Genomic DNA, 14726 nt, shown 5'->3' with positions numbered 1-14726 from the left:
GCTTGTGTATTCTGTGGGTGAAATGCAGCAGCCAGTTGCACACAGCAACGTCCCACAAACAGCTAATAGAGTGCCATTGGGATCTATCACCCACTGAGTCAAAGAAAGGGGGAGGTAGGTGGGATCTCATTGTGACTAACCTAGTTCTAAGATGTTATTGCTAGCAATGGAATATCAATCAAATCAATCCTCTGTGGCAGTCTTAGTCGTCTGGTTCCTGAGCCATGCAGGTCCACAGCACCCCAAGGCAATGTTGATGATAGTCTGGCCAGCCTGGCACGTCCACAGGACTCAGAGGCTCAGTGCAGTCACTGGGGACAGGGATTCTTTCTATTAAGCTCTTGTTATCACATGAACAATTGAAGTATGTGACAACATAAAACAAAATCTGATTTATAACTACAGCTTCTTGTGATAGGAAAATAAAAACCTGCGATGCTTTAAAAATGTAAGCCATCGACCAGTTAATTATGAGGCCAAAGTCTTGATAAAATCTGATATTTTTTCCAAATAGATTGAAATATTCCAACAGAAGATAACAACCCTTGGTCGGTAAATAGCATTATTAGTTGATAACTACTCGGTTCACCTTCACGTTAATGGTCATTAAATTTGTTTTTCTTCCTTTAAACACCACTTCCTTAATCCAGCCAATGGATCAAGGGATTATTCAAAATCTTCAGTACCACTAACCCAAACGTTTACCACATAAAAATTTACCAGCCCTCGAGGTCAAGGAAGAGTTTACGGAAAACCTAATGAAAGCGATGTATGGTTTTTTAAAAAAACGGCACATTTGTAAAAAAAAAAATTCTGAATCTCTTTATGCATGCTTTGAAGGAGTCAAAGGCGGGAGCGAGGTGAAGGAAATGTGGAATGGAATTTCAAAGGGTGGGGACAGAGAAGCTGAAGGCCAGACTGCTGTTATGGGGTTAGCAGGTCACACAGGTAGGGAGGAGCCAGGCTATGGAGGGCCTTGAATGCGAGGACGAGGATTTTGAATTCTATTCTCTGGAGGATGGGGAGCCAGGCGAGGGTGAGGCTGATAGGGTCACGGAGCCTGGTGAGGGAGAGGACACGAGCTGCAGAGTTCTGGATGATCTGCAGTTTGTGGAGGAAAGAGTTGGGAAGGCCGACAAGCAGGAAATTGGCGTAGTCGAGCCTAGATGTAATAATTCTGTGGATTCTGTGAATTCACAACAGTTAATGCTGAAGAAGATGCCGACAATGAGGTTCTGTACAAATCAGAAGAATTGAAAAATCTTGCTGTTGATATGGATGCAAATTAGCTTCCACTGGCAGATGAAGATATCATCGCCTCAGCAAAGAAGGGTCAAGACGACAGCCGACCAGAAGCTGAGGAACCTGAAAACAATGTGAATGAGTCCAACGATGACAATACACAAAATATGCTGGAAATCTGAAATAAAAACAGAGAGAGCTGGGAAAACTCAGCAGGTCAGGCAGCATCTATGGAGAAAGGAAAGCGAGTCAACGTTTCGGGTCCACGACCCTTCATCAGTTCAGACCCGAAACAGTGACTCACTTTCCTTTCTCCATAGATGCTGCCTGACCTGCCTGCTGAGTTTTCCCAGCTTTCTCTGTTTTTGTTCCAACGATGACAATATTTGGTGAGTGATGTCCAAAGAAGCATTTAGTGTGTGTGATTCCAGATAGTTATTGCTCAATCAGAGCCATCAAAAGAAATGGAAGAAGCAGCTAACTATTTGGATAAGCTAATCCGAAAACAACAAGTGTCATATATGAAACAAGGTATTCTTAAATTACTTTTTAAAAATAAATTAAACAAAATACCTGTAAGTAAATGGTACAGAAATTGTAATTATAGTATATGAAATACATGCAAATAAATGGTACAGACGTTTTAATCACAGTTAACATGTTGTGCGTTTATATCTTCAAAATTCAGACAGTCCCCAAAATGTTGACATAAGTGCGTAGGACTGTATTATTAATAACACAATTCACCAAACATTGTCAGTAATTTGTTTTGTTCCCTGAAAAATAGGTTAGTGCTGTTCAAACCATCCTCCTCAGAAAAGCTTGTGGTAAAAATATTTTTTGTTAAATTTAAAAAAACATCACAAGATCAGCAGTATTAGTTAAACTAAAATGTTACAATGGTGCATGGTACAAAATCACATGGCCACCAGTTGCTTCTATGCAGAGTTTTTAAAATGCGATATACTGGTGTGATTTAGCCTCAATAGTCAGCTTCCAACAATACATCACACCATGGCTCAATAGAGCACATGAATTTCCAAATCCTTCACGTATTCTTAATCTCATCCATGTTATCAAGAGAAGGGTGTCCTGTACGAAACTGACACTTCCGTCAAGTTCCTTCTGAATAAATCATAAAAGTATTACAATAATAAAGCTACCGAATAACAAATTGTACCAAACAGTAATCCAAGCATCTCTGCATTAACTGAAATATTACGATTGTAAGACAATAGTTACATTACAGGCAATGACCCTTCTACATTAAGGGAAAATACAATTACTGAAGAATGCTAATTTTTAAAGAGTATTTTGAACAGACTCGTTACAACAACAAAAACTTGGATTTATATAGCGCCCTCCACGCCGGACGACGTCTCAGAGCACTTAATAATAACGGATCCCGGGACCGAGCCAGGAGGAGGGGGAAGAAGGTGACTAAAGGCGCGGTCGAAAAGAAAAGTCTTTAGCAGAGACCTGAAATTAGGAAGACAGGGGGCGAGGTGAAGGGAGTGAGGAAGGGAGTTCCCGAGCCTTGGGGGGTAGTTGCTGAAGGCACGGCTGCCGATGGTGTAGCGGAGGATTCGGGGGACAAGGAGGAGGCCAGACCCAGTGAAGCGAAGGCAACGGGCACTTTTGTGAGGAGAGAGGAGGTCAGACAGGTAGGGGAGTGCAGAAGAGTGGAGGGACTTGTTACTTCTAACTATGTACCATGGTCATCCAATTTGCAATATTGTAAGAATTGCAATATGTCCGGACACTCAGACAAATCTCTTCTTGTGAGAGGTTCACTTCAATGACAATACTGATAAAAGCCATCCCCTACATCAGAGCAGTGGAGCACCCACACATGACACATGGACTGGTGTCAAATAGGTTCAATGCCTCCCGACCTCACTTGGAGGAAATTTCAATCTCAGTTCATTGAATTACAGAGACACTGAGCAAGTTTCCCCTGGAAGAAAATCAGAGCGTCATCCTCAGGCTGCCAGTTCAAATGGCCAATGGAGGAAGTCTGTGGGCAAGTTATTCATCGACTGTCTGTCACAACTGGTACATGTAGAATTCAAGATCCTCATCCTCGCCTCGAATTCAAGATCCTCATCCTCGCCTACAAGGCCATTCACGGCCTTGCTTCCTCCTACCTCTCCGACCTACTATCCCCCTATCTACCTGCACGTACCCTCCGTTCCTCTGGCTCCGGTCTGCTCCACATCCCCTGCCCCAACCGCCCTACCATCGGTGGCCGGGCCTTCAGCCTCTCAGCCCCTAGGCTCTGGAACTCTATCCCCCAGCGCCTTCGCCTTGCCTCCTCCCTTTCCTCCTTCAAGGCCGGTCTCAAGACCTTTCTCTTTGACCGTGCCTTCAGCTCCCCTCTCAACTCTCTACTCCCTCCTCGCCCCCTCCCTTCCCTCCCCTCACCCTGACCATTTCCGCCCTCCTCGCTCCCTCCCTTCCCTCCCCTCACCCTGACCATTTCCCCCCTGCTCAGGTCCTGACCCAACTGTCCAGCGCTTTGGGACGTCCACCCGACGTGAAAGGCGCTCTATAAAAGGAATCTTGTTGTTGTTGTTGTAGAAGGTAGAAAAAGAGGAAGCAGAAATCCTGTGTGCTGTTTTTCAAATCTAATGAACAATAACTAACCCAGTCAACATTGGTTACTTGATCAGCGCAAGTACCAGCATGCTTTTAACCATTAACTGAAATTATACAAGTCCCAAGCCTTATTATAAGAAAGTACAGAACATATTGTCAGCCTCCTGCCATATGATAAGAGCATTGTTCTGAAATCATACCCTACATGAAAATAAAGGGACACATTTCCCCATTATATTCAAGGTCCATAGCAAAGCAAGGGAGCATTCAGCCATGATATTTTGCTCCACTTGACAAATGTATTATGATTACAGTGAAATAATTGTGTTCTCTACAATGATGTATAAGAGGAATGTTTGTACACAAACTTATTATGTGACAACCAAATTGGCAATTCAGTAATTTGTGGGTTTCAGAATTGAGTATGTGTGGGTTTGGGAGCATTTACTATTGTATGTATATAAAAAAGCACACAATGCTGAGGAAGCTGATATTATAATGGCACAAAGCTGCTTGCATAAAATAATGGAAACAAAAGAGGATACGATCATTTCTTTAAGTCAAAACAACAAACAACGGAACTCTACTCCAATTGTATCAATCCAATTGCATCTCACTTTTACATTGGAAGCAAGTCAGTTGTTTCTTTGGCCCTGTGGTGATCACCGTTTTTTTTACTAATATAAACACATGGAGAAATTGTTCTTTCTGTATATCTCGAACAAGGAACGTAAAATATGTACATTCAGAAATTTGCCCAACATACAGAAAATGTTTCAATTCATTGTAAGGCAGCTGTTTTTTTTAAAAAATTACTGTGTCTTTTTTTTCATTTGAACATATTTTGTTCATTGAGCTACAAAGAACAGCAGTTCCTCTGCCTTTTCACACATCTCATTTACATTTCTCTATCACACACAGAGAATTGCATTCCTTTGCCTTTTTTGTATTCGTCATTTGTTACTCTCCCATTTGTTCCTATCTCAAATGCTCAGACATTCCTGAGAGGTGTGTGTTGAACAATGAACTAAGGCGCTGTATACCTCATGATGCTTACCTTACCAACCTTCGATCCAGGATGTGGTTTTACTAATCCAGGACAATGTTAGGATTAAGCAATGGATCCAGTTGCCAAAAATAAATGACAGCAAACAGGTTTATTTTCATGCCTCAGTTGCCCAGGGTTTTCCCAAACATAATTGCAACTGAAACTGCACAGCATTTATTATATGCTTTCTGAGAGGCACAAGACTTGCAGATAAATATGTGCCAATACACTCTCTCAATTTCTAAAATATTTAAGTGTGCAAATATTGGTGAGGTCATACTGAATTTTCTACCAATATCCTCCTTTTATCTTTCATCTCCAATTTGCTTTGTACTAAAAATAATTTTCAGAATTTCCCAGAAACATGGCCTGAGATTCCACCTGGTCTTTTCATTTAAGACCATTCTCTCTTGAAAACTAAGACTGCACAGAATTGAGAAATGTTTCCCTTTTCTATTACAGCTGCAAATATAATAATAATCCTTGCATTTGATTATAGCGCCTATCACGTCTTTGAGATATCTCAAACTGCTTCACAGAATATACTGTAAAGTGAATTGACTGCATTTTTTTGTGAGCGAAACACAGCACCCAATTGCGCACAGCAGTGTCCCACAAACAGTTGTGCATTGAGTGACCAAATTATTATTATGATTGTTTTCAAGGATTATTACTCCCGGAAAAGTGATCCGCCAATCGAGTAAACAACTGGGTTCCTACTTACTGCTAGGTAAACAGAGGCGTGTAAGGAAACTTGCCCAACATTTCGCCCTGCCAAGAATCAAATCCAGGTCTCTCGCTTGCGAAGTGAGTGCTCTAACCACTGAGCTACAAATCATAACAGCAGTCCTCCCAGAGGAAATGGTGTGATGACTTAAATTCAAGAATGGGATCTGAATTTGCTGTAAACTTGATTGTACCTTCAGTGAATCCTTGCATTGTCTGAACAGCTCCCGTAAACCTGTCTCTGTAATGGGCTTTGCTCCATCATTGCATCGATAAAGTCGGAGGCTTTGTGGTTGATGACGCCCAATGTTCACGATACAGTCATCGTTCAGGCAGTTGCTGTTGTCGATATTAATTAGCTTCCCTGAAAGAAAACTTGTCCAAGTCAAAGCTTTGTCACATTCCAGAAATCAGAAAAACTGGATAAAATCTCCCTTTCATGACGTTATTTAAGTTTATTTCTTCCTATGGAATGAAATGTTGGTCAGGGTTACAAGCAGCACTTTTGGTTATGTTGGCCACTAATGGATGTTGGTCGTAAGGTATATTTACCGACTATGCCATCGAGGGAACTACATTGGAATCCGCTTTTGCCGAACGCCAGTTAACCCCGGATTTCAGGTAAATCGAACAAAACGCCCGACTCCAAATCATTTGTATTTTTAGTTGTTTTAGATATGCTTGAGACGCTAGCCTGCCTGGATGGCGCTACATAGGTGCAAGTTGGTGTTGTTGGCTGTTGATTCGGACAAAAATCCGGTTACTCCAGGCAAAATGCTGCGTTGGTCGCTGCTGAATGTACTTACTCGGGCCTTTTGTGGTGTCCATTCAACCACAAGGAGCTCCCGGATGCAGATGGGTAGAGTCTAAGATTGACTGACAGCGACTCCAGCCATTCACAAGCATCTGGCTGTCAATCAGTGAGGAGGCAGAGGAACGGGGAAGAACAAGGGAGGGAATAATCGTGATTGATTGACAGCTGAGCGACTTGTGAATGGCTGGAGTGCACATCTACGCACAAGAGGCTGCCGGCTGTCAATCACATCAGGTCGTACCTGGTTGCCTTCCTGTCCAATGGGAATGGCAATGGGAGGGAGGAAGTGTTGCCGCTCTGGGCTGGTATTTTACAGCCAAACAAAGTTAAATATATTTTACTGAATTCTGTGAGAGTACAGGATTTTAACTTTAACTTCTAGGTTAAAATACTTGGTATCCCATTTAGTTAGTAAACATTGCTTCGAGTGAAACAACATTATTACATATATTTATACGGTGTCGGCAGCGCTCCTCTGCTAGGCGGGCGGGCATGGTATTTGGATTACCCTCAGATGCCTCTTAAGACGGACAAAATGTCCATCCCCGATATGTCTGGCTTAACTGGCTTCCACTTTTTAATCAATTACAATTCAATATACCCACTTGTACATCATCAAATAATAATTATAATAATAATCCTTGCATTTGATATAGCGCTTTTCACGTCGGGAGGATGTCCCAAAGCGCTTCACACTGTAAAGTGAATTGACTGTATATTTGTGGGCGAACGCGGCAGCCAATTGCGCACAGCAATGTCCCACAAACAGTCGTAGATTGAAAATGACCAATTTATTATTATTTTTGGTTTTGGAGGGATTATTATTAGGCGTGTGGAGTAAGGAAACTTGCCCAAGGTTTCGCCCTGCCTGGAATTGAACTCAGGTCTCTCGCTTGCAAAGCGAATGCTCTAACCACTGAGCTACAGGACTCGACGAGCTGAGCGGAGGGAGCGGACAGGGTGGTAGGGGGTTAGGAGGTCGCAAAGGTAGGGGGGGAAGCAAGGTCATGGAGGGCTTTGAGGGTGAGGACTAGGATATTGAGCTGTGTTCTCTGACCGATAGGGAGCCAGTGGAGCCAGGCGAGGATGGGGGTGATAGGCTCACGGGAGAGGACACGGGCTGCAGAGTTCTGGATGATCTGCAGCATGTGGAGGGAGAAGTTGGGGAAGCCAACAAGCAGGGAGTTTGTCCAGTGTAAACTGCCTGTATTTGGGGCATTTGAATGAGTAATCAAGATGACCATTCACATGTTACACAATAATAAGATTTAACTTTGCTGCCAGTGATTTGATGTATTTTCATTGCCAATTTTAGCATCCACACTCAATACTTCCATTGGCAAGTCAATTCCTCCCCTGACTATTTTTCGTGCTTAGTCATATGTTTAGTCAGATATGATGGCTTTCTAGACTTCTTGGTGTTGAGGGAGTTGGGGGGGGTTGGGGGTAGATACTGTAGATGGAACAAACTATCCAGCAAGGAACTGGAGGAATATTGTCTGTGAATTCAAAAGGGAATTAGGATAGTTATTTGACAAAGAATTCAGCTGAAGGTGAAGGGTTAAGAGTAGTGCCACATTTTATGAAAACAATGATCAATCTTTTTGCCTTGGGATTGAGCAGCTAAACAATCTTCCAAGGTCCTATACATTCCTACGTTTCCATCCATGTATCATCTACAACTCTGCAGCTTGTGTCCTCATCCGCGCCAGGCTCCGTGACCCTATCACCCCCATGCTTGCCCGGCTCCACTGCGTCCCCATAGAGCTCAAAATCCTTGTCCTAGCCTTCAAGGCCCTCCACAGCCTTGCCCCTCCCTACCTCTGCAACCTGCTGACCCCATATAAACCTGTCCACTCCCTTTGCTCAGCAAGCTCTGGCCTGCTCCACGTCCCCCGCCTGGCCCACTCCACCATCGGCGGCCAGACCTTCAGCCTTTCTGCCCCCACCCTATAGTACACCATCCCCATTCCCTTCGCCTTGCTCCCTGCCTTGCCTCCATCACGGTGCATCTCAAAACCCTCCTCTTCGACCGAGCCTTCGGTCACCCTCCTATCCTCACTGCCCTCCATCCTCCCCAATCCCTAGCTTGGGTCCAAATCCCTGACTGTCCAGCCCCTTGGGACGTCCTCCCGACATGAAAGCCACAAAAAAAATGTAATTTATATTGTATTGTATCTAATCTATTTCTCAAGCAAATTCTCAAACATTTGTTTTATAAAGAAGTCAGCACAGGATCTCGCCTTGTTCTGCTTACCGGCAAGATGAAAGCTTCACTAAATTTATGTTGCAAAGCTTATCATTTATCATGTACACTTTACAGCAATTACAAGAAATCATTGTCAATGCATTGTTTTACTTTAAGGTGGAGCAATAGATACACATGCCCAGAAGGTACACATGCATTTCTCAAGAAAATTATCAGGAATATCAGACAATTGGGTGCATTCAGTCGTTCATCAGAAGAACCTCCATATCTGTGGTTAGGTGCCCACATCAGCAGATAAAATACAGGTGTAATAAAATGCTTTGACCTCATATTTGGTGCCTCCAATCGGGTTTCCTTGCTGCCCATAGCACGGAAACTGCTCTGGTCAAGGTCACAAATGACATCCTGACCATGTGTGACCAGGGCGCCCTCTGCCTACTCGTCCTCCTCAACCTCTCCACCGCCTTTGATACTGTGGACCACTCAATCCTCCTCGACCGCCTCTCCTCCCACCTCAACCTTCCTCCCATCTTGACTGGTTCAGGTCGTACCTTCACTTCATCGTGGCAGCTTCTCCTCCAGCACCCATACGATCTTGTGCGGTGTTCCTCAGGGCTCTGTCCTCGGTCCCCTCCTCTTCACCCTCTACATGCTCCCCTTTGGTGACATCATCCACAGACATGGGGTAAATTTCCACATGTATGCAGATGACACCCAACTCTACCTCTCTGCCTCCACCCTCAACTCCAGGACTACTGGCGTCCTGACCGACTACCTGTCCAACATCAAGTCCTGGATGAGGAACAACTTTCTCCAATTCAATGTCAAGCAAGACCAAGGCCCTCCTGATTGGCTCGCGCCAGGGCCTCAGCACCTCGGGCGCTGACAGCATCAGCCTCCACGGCTGCACACTTGACCTCACTAAGCCAGTCAGGAACCTGGGTGCCTTGTTTGACCCTGAACTGTCCTTTCTCCCCCACATCCATGCCATGATTGGCACTGCCTACCACCACCTCCGCAATATTGCCAGACTCCACCACTGCCTTACCCCTCAGGCTGCCGAAACCCTCACCCAACCATTCGTCACCTCAAAGCTTGATTATGGAAACTCCCTCCTCATCCCTTCACAAGCTACAGATCATCCAAAACTCTGCAGCTCGTGTACTCTCACGCACCAGGCTCCGTGACCTCACCCTTGCCCGACTCCACTGGCTCCCCATCCCTCAGAGGATCGAATTCAGGATCCACGTCCTCACTTTCAGGGCCATCGATGGCCTTGCCTCCTCCTACCTCTCTGACCTACTGACTCCCTACCAACCTGCCCGCTCCCTCCATTCATCGTGCTCCGGTCTGCTCCATGTCTCCCGCCCTACCATCGGTGGCCGGGCTTTCAGCCTTTCTGCCCCCACATTCTTGAACTCCATTCCACAGTCCATTCGCCTCACTTCCTCCCTTGCTTCCTTCAAGGCTGGTCTCAAGACCCTTCTCTTCGATCGTGCCTTCAGTCACCCTTCCACCCCTCTGCCTTCCTTCTCCCCTACTGCACCCCTCCCCCATGCTTGGGTCCTACCCCTGACTGACCAGCGCCTTGGGACGTCCTCCCGATGAGAAAGGCGCTCTATAAATGTAAATTTGTTGCTGTTGTATTTGTACATAGATATCATATCAAATTAAAGCAGTAGTGAAAATGTATTGGTATTAATTTACTCATCTGTCTTTGTTTGGGATTAGAATCAGAAGTATATTCCTGGCAGGAATGGATCAAGATATTACAATGGTGTCCCAAACTACAAGAATGAAGGTTAAGCAATTTCTGAGCTTTCAAGTTAACCCTGAGAGGTTACTCTTCAATTTCACTTTGTGAGTATTTTATATTCTATGCAATGAAAATGAGAGCACCTTTTCAAATAAAAATGGCTTCAAGTGCTTTACCGATAATTGCGTTCAATGTATTTATAATTGTATTTTATAGGCAAACGTGGTGGCCATTTGCACCAGCAACTTTGCACAAACAGATTTTGGTCAGCCGGGTGTCTAACACATGTGGAAACCCATCACCATGCTTACCTCTCCATATACCAATCCAGGTGGATACCAAACCCTGGATATATGAGCATGTGATCATGAACTTGTACTCCGCACAATGCCTTTCAGCAGCTGTCCTTCCAAACTTCAACGTTTCCTCATCAGATATTTGATAGACCTTTGCCTTTAGTGTTGCTACGACCACATCACTCCCACCCTCGCTCGCCTCCACTGGCTCTCCATCCCCCAGAGGATCGAATTCAAGATCCTCATCCTCACCTACAAGGCCATTCACGGCCTTGCTCCCTCCTACCTCTCCGACCTACTATCCCCCTAGTTACCTGCCCGTACCCTCCGTTCCTCTGGCTCCGGTCTGCTCCACATCCCCCGCCCTAACCGCCCTATCATCGGTGGCCGAGCCTTCAGCCTCTCAGCCCCTAGGCTCTGGAAGTCCATCCCCCAGTGCCTTCGTCTTGCTTCCTCCCTTTCCTCCTTCAAGGCCGGTCTCAAGACTTTTCTCTTTGACCGTGCCTTCAGCTCCCCTCTCGACTCTCTACCCCCTCCTCGCTCCCTCCCTTCCCTCCCCTCACCTTGACCATTTCCCCCCTGCTCGGGTCCTGACCCAACTGTCCAGTGCCTTGGGACGTCCTCCCGACGTGAACGGCGCTCAATAAATGAGATCTTGTTGTTGTTGTTGATAGGATGATCTTTACACGACAGTTTGTGACGTGCCAGCCACCTTGATGATTTCGAGGTTCAAGACCAATGCCGTGTACCAGGCTTATTCGGAGGAATGGGGGGTTGGTGGAGGGCTTGGGGTAGATTTTATAAATGATGACGTTATCCAGGCTATTTATTTTGTGATTCAGTATTGAAAATTTCCCTCAACAATCCACACATTTAAATTTAAAACAATTTCTGATCACTATTTTCCTACTCACCTTGTCCTTTTGTTTTCTTGTGAGTTACTGTAGCTCCTGCTAATTATTTTTATGCCAAACAATTCTAGAGTCTACAACCATCGACTCTACAACCGTCAGTAAATGTACCAAACCTGGCATACTTAGTAAAGTATGCACTCCATACTTAGTAAATATATCAGAAAGTGATAAAGAAACAGAATTATTTTCCCACACTTTATCGCCCATATAAGGAATAGAAACATTGCTTTTAGGACCTAACATTTTTTGTGGATGGCAATAACTGGTGTTCAGATTTAGATATGCCTGGGTTCAGGAATGAGTTTTCGTGTAACCTGGTTGTGGATAATAATTACATATTGACATTAGTGAGCACCATATCAGTCAGTAGTTCTGTGGATTCAGCCTTAGAAAGGGAACGCCCTGGTGTTCCATCTGCTGTCCTGCAAGTGTAAAGGTTAAGATACTTGCTTCACAACATATGCTCCGATTCCCAGCAGCGTGGATACCTTTCACATGACACTTCAATTGGTTCTTGACTGAGGTGAATTCACACAGCCAGACACCAGCCCTCTGTAAGATCAGACTGCAACAGCCGAGACATCAAAGATCTAGTGATTGATCTGTGCAGCATTTTATGTGGGACAATAGTCATGGCACTGTGGTTATAAAGCACCAAGTTGTTTTCAAATGTATTGATTTTGCTTGCAGGTGTGGCATGACTGATAGCGTCAGATGTCTGGCTCCTATAAGTGCAGAATTACATAGATTTACAAAGATTGTACACCACAAATAAAGACCATTCACCAACTAGTCTGTGCTGGTATTTTATACTCCACATGAGCCTTCACCCATCCTAATCAGCACAATCACCCTCCCATTCCCCTCCCATACTGTCTATTCCCTCTCCCTCATGTATGCAAATCGTATGACTTGAACAGAAGCAGTATGATATGACTAGCACAAAGACTGGGATTTATTTTATTGCATTTTACAAGAGGAATAAGATTGTTTAGGTATATTATAATTTAAAATAAGTTGTATGAGAATACTATCTGATACCACACTGAAGTCTTACCAGTAATCATTTTCCTAAATGCATTGGAGATTCTTAATAAACAATATTAACAATAAAGTTGATATGTAAAATATTAACTACCTTCTGTTGATAGTCTTTTACAGTTTTAAAAATAGTTCAGTCAGGCTTTATTTTAAGCACTGGTTGCAATATGTAAACATAACTGGTCATGTGCTGCTGTCGTTTCTTCAAGGTAAAAATATGACTCAAAAATAGCAAAAGAAATCAATGAAAGAAGTTTCTTTGGTTACTGATTAATTATCTTTGTTGATAATTTTTCTTTGCCCAAAAGATAGACCTTAATCTAAGGCCTTTGGTGTAAACAATCTTTTCCCTTACAGGGTACAAGAAACTGAAGCTTTACAAATACCACACATCAAGTATGAAATTATGAAACAAATAGACATTGATGGATAGCTGATAGGGATTCTAAAGCAGTAACATAATTAAAGGGTCATGTGACACCCCATTGAGAGAGGAAAATGAGTTATTTAGACTCAGTAACTGGACCCCGAGTTAGGATTAGAGCTCTAGGCTTTCGGTCATTGTTTATCATATAATACGCTTCCAATTTATATCAGGGTTTATTCTGTGTGTGGATCTTTTTTTTCTGTCACCAGTTGATGCCATTGTATATGATTAGGAAAGGCACCCTTTATAAAGTTATTTTATGGTCTTTTGAGACCCAAATGTATCAACTTTGCGTGAGCGCCCAGTATGTTAAACTTGTAGTTTGAGAAACGGTATTACTAACCTAAACAACAGAGTTCCAATTAATCAGAAGAAACCTTCCATTAAGTACGTTAATAATTCCGTTTAGTATTATAACTATGACAAAAGTAATAATCCAGCTGTGGATTCAGTTATAATATGACAGAACATATGACAGCGATCCTGCCCTGGAGATACTCAACTCACTCACAGGTTTCCAATTTAGAAGTGCTGCAGGGACTGCACAAAGTGAGTGAAAAATCTATGAGCTCTCATTTCAATCTATCAATTCAGTTTGATGTTAGTTGAACTGTACGGTGGAGCAATTCATATCCAGTTAGTTGGGAGGGAGAGGGAGGGAGAATAAGAAAACAAATGCTCTAAAGGTCAGTCCACATTTCAATGCACAAACATTTTATATCAGCATTGAAAAGTTCAGTTCCCTCCACCCCCTGAAAAAAAAGTGTGGATGAACCATGATATTTTTCTGTGAATCAGGAAACATCCCATGTCTATTCAACTGTAGAAGTATCAAAGGTCAGGTATGATTTAACCTTTTGAAATGTAGTTACTGACATAAGGCATCAGGTTTCATGCCAATTATCCAGTACCTTTTGAACCAAAATTAAAACACATTTTTGGTTTCATCTCACACAAGCACAAAAACACTGATACCTCCAAGATCATAGCAACTATGAGAGTGAGAAAAAACTGCTAAATAAGCTCCAACAGTTGTTGTATTATGTGCGAACCTGGGGATATCCCGCAGTGTAGTTGTTAGCGGGCTCGTCTCGCAAGTAAGGGGACCTGGGTTCGATTCCTGGGCTGGGAGAAACTTTAGGAAAGTTTCCTTACTCCACATGCCTCTGTTTACCTAGCAGTGAGTAGGAGTCCAGTTTTTAATGAGTGGATCGCTTTCCATGAGTAATAATCCGAGATGGATAGATATTTTTAGGTCAGGTTATTAAGGGATACGGGGCAAGGGCAGTTGCATAATAAGATACAGAACAGCCATAATCTTATAGAATAGTGGAACAGGTTCAAGGGGCTAAATGTCCTACTCTCCTGTTTCAATACTTCTATCCCTCCAAAAAAAAAGAAAAATTGGTCATTCAAAATGGTCACTCAATCCACAACTGTTTGTGGGACACTGCTGTGTGCAATTGGCACGTTCATATACGCTTTCTATTACACACATTTAACTGCAGTATTTGTGTTCTAAAATCTGGATAAATAGCTGACTATTTTTAATTTCTTCAGTTTTTCCACTTCTATAAATGATCGTGTATAGAGGCTGATGGTTTCATGACCTTGGCCTTCAATTCTGGAGAACTCATGTTGCAATTAACGTGACT

At 43.4% G+C, this 14726-nt stretch overlaps 1 protein-coding gene across 1 annotated transcript in view; it reads right to left on the bottom strand.

Moving 5' to 3' along the window:
* The window catches only part of LOC103187373, a 68564-nt gene that overhangs the window by 26160 nt on the left and 27678 nt on the right, over positions 1–14726 (bottom strand). Inside the window, exon 11 of the mRNA XM_042346876.1 lies at positions 5809–5978. Coding sequence (XP_042202810.1) covers positions 5809–5978 — 170 coding nt within the window. The remainder of the gene's footprint in view (positions 1–5808; positions 5979–14726) is intronic.

The sequence above is a fragment of the Callorhinchus milii genome, unplaced genomic scaffold (genome assembly GCF_018977255.1).
Source record: "Callorhinchus milii isolate IMCB2004 unplaced genomic scaffold, IMCB_Cmil_1.0 Scaffold1, whole genome shotgun sequence".
NCBI lineage: Eukaryota > Metazoa > Chordata > Chondrichthyes > Chimaeriformes > Callorhinchidae > Callorhinchus > Callorhinchus milii.
This window is presented reverse-complemented; position numbering and strand designations above follow the sequence as displayed.